The 12,238-nt window shown below is 39.5% G+C and overlaps 1 protein-coding gene across 4 annotated transcripts in view; it reads right to left on the bottom strand.

The window, feature by feature from the left end:
• LOC139674418 (probable acyl-CoA dehydrogenase 6) overlaps positions 1 to 12,238 on the bottom strand; it is a 76,929-nt gene that overhangs the window by 62,361 nt on the left and 2,330 nt on the right. For all 4 annotated transcript variants that reach the window (XM_071560720.1, XM_071560719.1, XM_071560718.1 and 1 more), the window contains exon 2: positions 2,168 to 2,288. In XM_071560720.1, coding sequence (XP_071416821.1) covers positions 2,168 to 2,288 — 121 coding nt within the window. The remainder of the gene's footprint in view (positions 1 to 2,167; positions 2,289 to 12,238) is intronic.

Raw genomic sequence — 12,238 nt, 5'->3', positions numbered from 1 at the left:
ATTGCTCTCCTCAAACCCATTTAACCTCTCTTCTCCAGACCTCCCACAACATCCCTCCAAAACTTCTGGCTGCTCTTGGCTTCCTCAAATCTCTTAAGACGTCTTTCCCTCTGCACACAGCACTTAAACAACAGAAGTGTCTGAGCAGAGCATAAAAGACTCATCGCTTCATTTTATTTTAATTACTATTACCAATGCACATTAATCAGACAGGAAGAATAAGCCCTTTATAAAATTTCAGGCTTTTCCAAAGTCATGCTGTTGAGACTGCACCACATCTGAAACAGTCCCACAGCTGACTATTTTACTTGCTGTCACAAGAAAGTTTCAGGACTTTCAGGCTGTACTTGATGTCATTACACTGTTACAGAGCACAGCTGGATCTGTGACATTCTGTTGCACAACTGAATGCTGCAAAGACAGTATCTTCCAAGGGGTTGATGTGTTTTCTGTACCCAAGATACCTTGGTCCAGAAAATGAATTGGGATGGACCACATGTTGCCGAGAATTTTATTCATTTTTATACCTTTTATAAAATCCAGCTGCAGAGGCCAAATAAATTACATTAACAGCTAGATACAAGTGTCAAAGCCAGAGTTAAAATAGTCTTAAACATAAGTGTAGTGAGTGCATACAAGCTTCTGTGCCCAACTTTACATCCACCAGTCCCTTCATCACTAGATTTCACTCCAGTTCACTCTCTGTCTATTTTGTAAGCATTATACAACATTCCCAACTCCACAATGTCTTATGCACAGCACGTTCAGCACTGAGGTTCCTTACCCCAGCTGAAGCCTTGCATGCCCTGAGATGAATATAACAACACAGGAGTGTAATCTGTCAGCAATGCAATATGCCATTATTACAACCAACATGAATACTGGCAGTGTGAAGGAGACCCTTCTGAGATGCAATTAAAATCTGCCTATCAAACAATTATAGCTGAAGGTAGACGTGGTTTTCTCCCTCCCCCAATAATCCTATTTGTCCTTTAACTAGATCTGAAGTATAATCTCAAACTGTCAGCATTTCTGTAAAGAAATACCAGCTCAGACCTAATTGGATTTGCCAGACAATCATAGCTAAACAGTTCTCTGAGCTCCAACAGCTGAATAGCTAGGGAAAAACCTTCCACATTGTAGTGTATAAGAATATGAAAGTTTATTTCAAGAGGAAAAATTTCCTTTGAAAGTAAGCGGTAAAAAGACATAATTTGTTCCACAGAACTCTGTCCCTTAGCAACATAATGATGTGGTGAGGCATAGCTAACATTGTGTGAGCTGCTTCATATAGACAGCTATCTACAGTTAACTATTCAAACACTGTCCCTTCAGGCTGCTCTGAATTCACCACAATTCCTAAAGTTTTGCCCGTGCAAACTTGCTTTTGTTTAAGACATTTTGACCATAAACAAAAAAAATTGGGGGAAAAAATGCAGAGATTTTTGACGTGAACATGTAACAGTAGCATTCAAAAAGAAAACAAATATATATTATACTGCATATAAACAAAAAAGCTAGGGGAATATGTATGGTCGTTGAAGAGCAGAAATACCTCCTATTCCTCTGGATTTCCTGACTTTTTCCATCACATATATGAAACTTGCTCTGTCATTGCTGTGTGTCAGGCTGTCCTGTTCAGGCTCCCGTGAGCTGAAATAATGCATTTTCAAGACAGTCTAGGGGATAATGACCTAAAACCCACACTAACCTCATCCTTTGTATGGTGGACAGAATACTCTACAATGATGTAGAGGTTTCAGGTTCAAGAAGTATAATAGGCCAAAACTTTAAAACCCTTCCAGTGCCTTCAAACTGTCGCTTCTTTAATGAAGATTTAGATTATCCCATATGTGTCCAGATCCAGAAGAAAAGTTATTATATAGATTTTATGTTGAAAATTAAAGTGATGTTCATTTCACTGACTTTAAAATAACAGTCATGTGGGGTTTAGCATTTATATTTGGAGAATAACAACTTGAGGATTCAGCAATGTTATTTTCTGTATTTGCAGAGTTGGCAACCAGCACATATGTGATCGAGAAATGTAAGAAAGCTTTGCACTGATTTCTAGCCCAAGTTTTGATCTGAGGCAAGAGCAAATTGAGATAATGTATTTAGCCTATCACCATCAACATCAATACTCAGGACTTATACACTTTCTTACCTATAGGCTTATCCACACCAAGGAATCCAGCTTGTCCCAGGGTTTTAAACACTTTATGTGCTGGGAACTGTCCTTCTTCTTCCCACTTGTCCACAAAGGGATTAATCTCCTTGTTGATGATCTAGATTTTAAAAATAAATTTCAGACATTACTAATACAGACTTTCCTACACAGACACCTTTGAGAACTTTTGTATAAAAACTGTAATTTAAGCAGAAAAGAGAAAGGTACAGGAAAGATTTTGAAAGACCATTATTTTCTTACTTCCTTTTGGATATTTTATTCTCGACCCATCCACAACTATTGCAACAGACTTAATGAGGAAAATACAAATAATTCTTTTACCAATTACAACTACTAAAACAGGAAGCCACCAGGACTGGTTTAAGCCTCTCCACGGTCTATGAAAATGGCAATTTCCCCTCACCATTTGTTACCTTTTTGGGTACAGTTTCTAGAAAGCAACAGGAAGGGAAATCTGGATTATCCTCAAAGAGATGTTGCCAAAAAAGGTTGATGATCTGTTCGCAATGACCATGCACAGTGCCAAGACAGGCAAGTAGGAGAGACTTCATTTCCTCTCCCTTTACCTGAAACACTCTCAAAGAAGTCAGTGCTGTTCAGGACACTTAGGTCCAGTCTGTATTTAGACTTCCCCAGGATCTAATATTTTTCCAGAACACATACTGGAAAAATAGCGTCTTCTTCCAGAGTTTATAATATTCCCTCAGCAACTCTTGACTGTGCTACTGCTGCACACCTTCCAAAAGTCTGGCTACTTGTCCTTGCTGTATTCCTGCTGCTGTCTTCCCATCCAGCTGCTGCAAGCAAAACACATCCGGAATACAGCCACTACATTCAGTAACACTTTCAGGTTTCAGAGCACAAAGGCTGGATGTTTCACTCCACGAAATCCCAGACTTCCACAGCCATGAAAAGGGAGTGAAATGGGCAGTTGCATTTTTGCTGCCTACCAGCCCAGTGTGAGGCAGATGCAGTTTGGTAACTCTCAAAAGGAGTCAGTAGTATCCTGAACATCTCTATCTACCTTCACCGGTCAAACCAAGAGTTCACACAGGTTTCTTCTGCCACACAGCCAAGTGCACTACACACTTGGGTCAGCCTGCACAGGGGGATCTGAAAGGAAACATCCTTCCCCAAAACCAAACCCTACCAAGCCAAACACCAGCTCCCAATAGAAAGGTAATGTTTTTCACCTGTGATCACAATTTTACTGCTACTATGTTTCGTGAAGAGACACTTTATTTTTTCAAGTACTTTCCTCCTCTTAGTCTTCTTTCCACACTAAATAAACAAGTCCTGTGGTGCTATTTCTTGAGTTGGAAATAGAAAACTCTCCCTCCCAGACTGCTGTGTTCTTGAGACCCTGCAGAACCTTCTTCCAAACTATCTATTTATTGCACATTCTTTGGAGAATTTCACCCCATATATGATTCCTTTCTGCCTTCCAGTTGGCCACAGAAATAAGCACACTTCAATGCTCATAACAGAAAAATCACCTTTTCACTTCTCTCAGAAAATTCAGAAAAAATATTATACTAGATGTTCAACTCATTCAGTAATAGTCATCTCTCTCCCTCTCTTATGTTGATTAACCTAGACCTCTTGTTCAATAGTAACGAAATACCAGAACACTGTCTAGGAGAGCTCACATTTCACTTCTATATTGCTATATCCTAGACGTTCAGATCCTAAGATCCTGACCCTCGATGTTGTTACAGTGGGTGAAACACCTCTTTGACTGTAATAATATCTGGAAATGACTATCAGGTAAGATCCAGGGAAATGCCTGAAAAAGGTTATGAAATACATAAAGTTTTCCCAGTGATTTGATGGATCTTGGCAAAAATACGACGTGAATGTACTAACAGAGTTTTATGCTTGTTACAGCTGGTACTGGCCCAAGTGTTTCACAGCCTACATACAAAGCTACCTTTGAAGTTCAACAAAGTTGGAAGAATGACTAAGACATGATTTCTGTAAATTATAACCTGCTTGTTCCCGTGCCTCTGAGTAAAATTCAAATTGTTTAACAGAGCTGAATTATGACCAGGTGAAGTTTGCCATGTTGAGTAAAACAAGATCTGCTTTGCATGACACAACAAAAAATCCCAAAGATAACCTCACTGCAAAAACCACAAATCCTGTATGCCTCTAAACTGAAGAAAAAATAAATGGCACAGTCCAGATACTGATAGCCACAGTTTTTTCTTAGCCATTTGACCATCAATTTTATTTTTACAAAGAATAAATGGGTCCTGTCAAAAGCTTTTAAGTGACAAACTGCTTTCAAAAACCACACACATGCTATTTTATAATCATAAGGGGATTGGTGCAAAACCTTCCTGTTGTACTACCACATAGAAACATAATCCATATTGCCAGAGAATTGCAGTACTGCTCAACAGGCTGATTCTTCAGCACTGATTACTGGATATTATCATTCCTTCCTATGAAAGAGAAATGGAAATGACAGTATTTTCAAAGAGTCAAGTCAGCAACGAGTGAAGGCACACTAGCAATTACACATGTGCTTAAAACATTGCTGAAGAGAGGTCAAACAGTACCGTACTCACAACCATTACATCTGTCCCTTCCCTTGGCTTCAGCAACTTCCTCACATCTGTGCTCCCAGAGAAATATTTCACACTTGAACAGCAGACACATATTATGTGGGCACCTTAAATTAAAGCATAAGGTATATATGCAGTGTTCGGAAAATATACAGAAGTGAGATTTTGGCAGCATGTAGCAGCTGGTCTATTTATATATATATGATTTATCATGAAAAACATAGAAATCATGGGTGTCAGCATTTAGAATTGCATCACTAGAATACCAACTATAACAAGATCTAAAACTCCTACCACTAGAAATACTTAGCACTGGATACTACAGATGTGTACAAAGGATATCTTTCCACTTGATCTAGCTGGCAAAATCTCAATGCCATTAGGGATGCAAAGTTGATTTAGGAGCCATATAACTTTCCCACTTGCTGATAAAGCACCCGTAAACCACAACAGAAGTTCTGTTATTTTCCTGACACTGAGGGCACAGTAAGTCTCATGTATGAAACTGGTGTTTTTCTCAGGCTGCTTCATCTGAACAATGAAGATGCAAACCTAAAGGACTAGACTCTGGAGGCAGTCTGGTTTAGCCTCTATCCCATCAAGAGCTCGGGCTCCTCTCTGAGCAACCTCCAAAAAACAGCCAAAGGGCTGATATCAGCTCTGAATTATCTCAAAAAACACGGTGGATATTTGCCCAGTCGGAAACAGGTTGAGCCAACAAACTCACTTGTTGAATGACAGTAAGAAAATACAAATGTGTTTTCATTAAAAATAGTCTTGACAAATATTTGTGAAAACAGCACCTGTTACTTCCTGTCCAGGAATGGTGAAATGCAGTGGCAGGGTTGTCCAGGGGACAGAGACAGAAATTCAGATTTTTAAAAAATGGATTATTGCAATTTGTCTTTAAAACAGAGCAATGAAAATCTCCCTCCAAGTCACTGCCAGATAGTCGCATGTTTTTACTATTTTCCATTGGGATTTATTATACTATTTAAATGAGAAAAGTAACAAAAATGCACATTTGGGGGGTTTCCTTCACATGATTCTCAGTATTCTGTATTGATGTTGTAGCTACAGGCAACCAGAAACATTAACAATGGTCATTTAATTCTCACTGCATTCTACAATAAATGCATTCTACTATAGTAGAAACTGTAATTGAATTAATTTGGGTACTGAGAGCATGTACAGATGCCCTTTCATCAACTAATCATTTTTTTCATTATTCACCCAGCAAGTTTACCTTCCATCATGCATTCAAACTAGAAATTAAAGGCCATAACACTTCTAAACACAATACCTCTTGTGTCTACACCTTATAAGACTGTATAGTGGTAGCATATTTCAGCACACTATTAGTACGATGATGAATCTTGAAAGCAATTAATTGAATTCTTAAAAAAGGGGCCACCCGTGGGTGCTACCAAACCTGGACACCAAAATCCACCCCACAGGTCAAGAGCAACCAGGATTACACTGGTGAGCTCCTGGCTGGCCATGTGTGCAGCCTATTCAAGTCTTCCCAGCTGCTCACCAGGAGGACCTTAAGAATCTAAACAGCAGCTGCACACTTCCCACATGCTGATCTCCATCTGAGCCTCCACAAGGCATGCATCCCTTGTACACCTGAATGACGTTTCCACCATATATTGCTCATTTCTTCTCACTCCTGAGGTTGGAGGCCACAGCCCTCTTTGGCTCCCTCATAACTCTTCCAAATCCCTAAACAAAGTTTGGTGGTCAATCCTTTGCCAGTAATACTCTTCAGAAAGGTAGGGAAAGGGTGCAGGGAAGGAGACTGAGACAGAACCAGGGAGAATCCAGGTGAGTGAAAAAGAGATCAGCTCCTTGTAGCTGCTACCTATTAGAGAGACTGGAGAGACTGAGCTTCTGCCCTGGCACCTCACTGATGAGAGTATGTATGGCACATAGTGGGCAAAAACAGGTCCTGCACTTGTGAGGCCCCCTCAGTGCTGGCAGGATGGGTGGTAGCTTCTTCTGTGCTTCCACTTCCCATGACACATGCTAGGAGAGCCTAGCAGAAGTCAGGAGCTGCTCAGGTGCCGGAGTCACCCAGCACAGTGGCAGCAAGCCTGGACCTGGCACAGTTGATGCCTTAGCAGAAGAGGCAATCGTTCAGGCTCTGATGACATTGGGTGCAGAAAGAGAGGCAATATGTGACTTAAAAGGCCATAACAAGTTAAAAAAAAGAATTAAACAAATATGATTTAACCATACAGCTGTCAGAAAACGTTGCTTGCAACAGTAACCTTGTCTGCTCATACAAAGTTATTCAGTGCACTTTCTTCTGGCAACTAGAATCCAGTATTGTGAGCTTGCCTGAAGTCTGCAGTGATCCAGAGAGCAAAGTTGCAGCCTACTGCTTCCTCTTTCAGGATGCATCACCATCACTGGGCAAAGGTCTCCAGGAAGTTTTGCAGGACTCTTTCCTGGGGATTGTTTTCTTGAGTTTGTTTTATTGGGGGGAGTGAAGGGGAGGGAGGGAGTTGTTTGGGAGTTTTGTTTAGGTTTTGTTTGTGGGGGGCTGTTCTGTTGGGTTTTTGCTGTTGTGTTGGTTTGGGTTTTTTAATACTAATTGAAACAAATGGGATAGCTCTCATTCTTCTCTTATAAAACATACATTATTGTTAGTAGCAACTTATGTAGGAAATCTGTAAAATATAACTCACGGCTGTGCAAGGCATCCTGTCAAGGTAGCAAACATCCTAGATGCTGCCAAAGCACTTCTCCCATTTACAGAAAGAAGGAAAGTCTCTCCCTTGGCCATAATGTAGAAGATCTGGCATTCTGCACCTCTTATTGTATATTCACAGTTGACTACCCAGCCAAACATGCATTGTGACACTTGGACAAATGATTGTTTACAAGAGCTGCCAATGAAGAATTTGCCATATTTGGGTAATGGATTTGGGACTGGGTCTCAGTGATGATATGGAAACTTCTCTACTCTGAGTTGTCATTGGACTGTTGCTGAAAAACAAGCCAAGAAAATGCTTTCCACTAAGATATGGCATTGAACTGAAAAAGTTCGTTTTAAGAGTAGACATCTGTTTCATGACCCTGTGAAAAACATGTGGCAGGAAAAAAAGTCCTAAAAGCAGAATATCCAGATAATTAAAATAAAGAACAAAAAATTAAGTAATTTTGACTTAAGCTTTTAAAGCATGTGGTCTCCTCAACTTTTCATGCACTTTATGTGCAGAACCCAGCTGCTCTAAATGGTGCCTGCAGGACAAGATGTGACCCACACTGTGAAAAAATACACCAGATGAAAAGGACACTTCAAGCCAGCTGGAAGATATCACTGAGAATAAAAAATGAAAGCCAAGTAAAATCCAATTATATTTCCTTTTTTTTTTTTAATTCCATACCTAAAACAAAACTGAACAGACATTGAAAAGCAAAATAATAGTTCCACCTACTTTATTTAAACATTTTGTCAGTCCCGTTGCCTTGGTAGGATTAGAGAGAGATAAGGTGAGGACCGCACCTGGCTGAGCATGGTCACCATGGCAGACACTTAAGCTCACCATGCTCCTTTTCCACAGACTGCATTGGTGATCTTTTATTTTGCTTGTAAATATACTAAGCACTTGACAGAACAAAGTAAAAGGCAACCACACTAAGTTACAAATAACTCCTCCTCAATCTACTCTGTGTATGTGTGTGCATTTAGTTGTAAACACATAGATATTTCTGGTTGTTTCGCTTTTTTCTTTTTCCTGTTGGCAGTATATAAGCTTGAGACATTAAGGAAAAATGTTATTCCAGCTTAGCACTATAAAGCCAGTTCAAAGGGGCAGATAATACATCATCACTAGTGCACGGGGTATCTTTAGGATACTTCTACTTCTCTGTTCATTGCTGTAAAGCAAGGGTGAACAGGCCTGGCTCACATCTGGGTTTCTCCACTGGCATTGCACATAGCTGTGGCCAGAGCTGAGCTTTAAGAGAAGCTTCCAGTGGATTTTAAACCAATATTCAGTAATCTTATATAAGGGGGAAAAAAACCCAGAAAATTTTCCTAATAGCTGAAAAATATAAGGCTGAAATGGGAAGATATGTATTTAGAACTGTTTAATTAGAGCACCTCAGCTCCTTTTGTACTCTCAATAAAGCTGTGCCACAGGCAAAAAAATAATCACGCAATCTGCTAGAGCACTGGATACCAAAGACTGCAGAGATCAGCAAATACAAAGTGTTACTAAATGAAATCTTCCCTTTCTCAGAGTAAAAAAAAAATAATGGAACAAAAACCCTATAACATAAGAGCTGGCAGCTACTCATTCTGTAATGAAACATACCTGTCTTCATCTACTTTTACAAAATTTGGTTTTTCATGGAAAAAATAGCATGCAGTTTGTAAGTATTATGCAATTTTGCCTGATCTATTCACTTGCCAGTAACTGGACACGCCTCTGTTTAAATCATTGTGTTTCTTCCCTTTCACTGCAACACAGTTCCTTGCAACACAACTAATACATAAACCAAAGCCAATTGCTGGTTCAGAAATTTGAATACTGATTATCTTTTGATCCCATACATCTGGCTAAAGTTTTTCCTTCAGGAAACCAAAAAATCCAAAACTTGAATGAACCACAGAGTTTTTGCCAACACATAACAAAAGCATAAATCCTAAAAGACTTCCAGGGGTGCAGAAGCATGTGCTGCTATCCACCCTGTGTACATTTGTTGGCACAGATCTGGGAGCTGGCACCTCTGGGAGCCCATTGCTGAAACAGAGGGCACACATCATCATCTCTTTACTAAGAAAATGAAAGGTCCAACCCAAGACCCTGGAGCCAAGCCCAGCTTAACCTTTTCCTGAGGAATGAGATGCTGAAATAACAACTCCAGCTAGGGAGAAACCCATATGATCCTAGCCAGCCACTTCTCCCTCCCTGTGTTCTTCTTCCAAAGAAAAGTTGCAAAGGCAAATCCCTCCTTGCAAAACTGAGTATGTTGGCAGATCCTGTACTCCCCCAACCAGAAGCCCTTCAAGTGCCCATCCAAGAATATGGCAGTAAAGGGAGGATTCCAAAATTAGTGAGTGCTGAGGGCAATGGCTATTCCTGGGATCTGAGAGCAGGTGCATTTAAACCAAGGTAGTCCCATGAGAGCAAAAACTCTGTGCTGGGCCAATACGGTCACTGATCTTGGACAAGGCTTTTGGGCAACTGGGAGCTCTGACCTTTTGTATAGTATCCAGACTACTTGTATTGAGTTGTGAAGGCAGTATAGAACTGAGCAAGTGACCATTTGTTTTGCTCCTGCAACTCATACTTTTTAACACAGAGATGCTGAGTTGAACTACAGTGTAATTCCTACAAGAGGCTGGGATGTTGGGATTTGAGTCCTCCTGACTTTGCGTTACCTCCCTGCATGAATAATACAAATTATCTCACTGTGGCCCACACCATCACATCTGAACAGTCATGGCAAAACCTATATAAACTCCAGATGTTTGCTCAGTATTAAACTACTTATTAAGACACAATTTTAGTTGTTGGAATTGTGTAACTGAATAGCCTAATCTAATGAGATGTGGCAATGATAAAGCAATATAACAGCTAGACCTGAGCCACAAAAATATCCCTTAAGCACAGTTACACTAAAAGATGCTCTCAAAAAGTCTAATTAGATGCAGTGGGAATTTGTTCTAGCCTTAATATGGGGTAGGATAAAAAGCTAGTGGTTGAACACAACAACTGCAATCTCAGATGTATCCACTATTGTGACACCAAGAAACAAATAGGAGCACTGCTTACAAAATTGCCTTTTCTGCATTTTTGCTACACAATGAAGCATTTGTACAGTAAGTGACATTGTTCCTATTATCACAAAAACCTTGTTATAGAGCTTGCTTGAATATGCTGAAGACCATTTTTTTTTCTTCTTACTCTTCTGCACTGATTTAAAAGGAACTCTTGGTAGGGCACTAATGTATGTACTGAATGGTCTCTCTTATTACAGTGGTATATCTCAGCTGACTCTTCCCAAAACAACAAAATTCAATTATAAAGGTTTTTTCTCTGTTAAATTGCCACCAAAAGTTCTTGGCACCAGCAAGAGGATTAGCCCTTAAATATTTGTATGATTTTTCTGTCAGACACAAGTTGACAAAGGCTATTTCAAATTCCCCCTAATATGGGAATACATTTTGCTTCCCTTAGATAGAAGGGCATGCAGTACAGACTCTGTGAGCCTTACCAATGTCACATTAAACTGTTCTCCTGCAACTTTTACTTCAGGTGCATGATAGATTAGGTTTTAAAATTACATGTGTCGGTCATGCATTTTTCAGATTTAGCTGTCTCTTTTCTCCCTCTTATCTTAGTGAGAAACTAACTTTTAAGTGATTTATTTGTAATATCAACAACTTATTCCTTTGCTGTTCTGTGACAGGGGTTTGTGATTTGTTACAAAGATAAATAAGCCAACTCCATCCAAGGTGCTCCAGTGACAATAGTGGTCACCCTTCAGTATTTTTCAGGTGGTCAGAAAGAGTCATATTATTTTGACAGAGAAATTACAGTAATTTTACCAGAAAGCGAAAGCATATGTCAATATTTAATTCAGACCCTGCATGCACTAATATGGAAGAGCATTAATTCTTGTGAAATTACATATAGTAGTAAACAGAAACTCATGACATACAAGCCAAGAGTGGTAAATAAGGTAGCAGTGTCCTTCAGTGGAGTCTCATTGTCATGGGGAAAATCCTCATCCTACAGACACACAACACAGTGTAACTAGATCCAGTCACCACTGGGCATAAAATGTCATTTACATTACATTCAACTGCAGCAAAATATGTGCCAAATTTCCCTATTTCCCAGACCTTCTTACCACTATACCAGAGAAAAAGAAAAATGGACAGCATGTGTGTATATGAAAACTGTTATGAATACACATCCAGAAGACGTTAAATACTTTTCCTTCAAACCAGTTATATTGTAATTTCATTACTACAGCAAGCGGTAGGATATCAGAGCATGGCAAGCATTGTGCAACAAGTTAAGGAAAAGTTACATTTTTGATTTCAAAGAGGAAGGGTGGGGACCTATAAAGTTGTAAAGGAAACCACTCACAGGGTCATTTCAATGCCCTTGCTAAAAACAGGCCCCTGGATTAGAGTCTCTTCCTCATCCTGCTCAGAACAATTGGAAAATTATAGATCATTTAAAATACACTAACTTAATGTACTAAAAAATAAAATTAGTGGAGGAAAAAAATCACAGCTCTCACTCACAGAATTGCACTGCTCGTTTCTCAGATTTCTCTGGTAGTGGCATCTGGATTTAGCTAATGGAAAGACTTCCACAGATTACATAACAGGTATACTTAAAATGTGTTGCAGATCCTGAGCGGTCATTCTCTTCAAAGTCTTTATTTTTCAGTTTATTCTATCACTGGGGACAGGCTTAACTTAAACTACAACACCGATTGCTAG

This window comes from Pithys albifrons, chromosome 7, assembly GCF_047495875.1.
Source record: "Pithys albifrons albifrons isolate INPA30051 chromosome 7, PitAlb_v1, whole genome shotgun sequence".
Classification (NCBI taxonomy): Eukaryota; Metazoa; Chordata; class Aves; order Passeriformes; family Thamnophilidae; genus Pithys; species Pithys albifrons.
The sequence above is the reverse complement of the archived record's forward strand: the minus strand, read 5'-3'. Positions and strand labels throughout refer to the sequence as shown.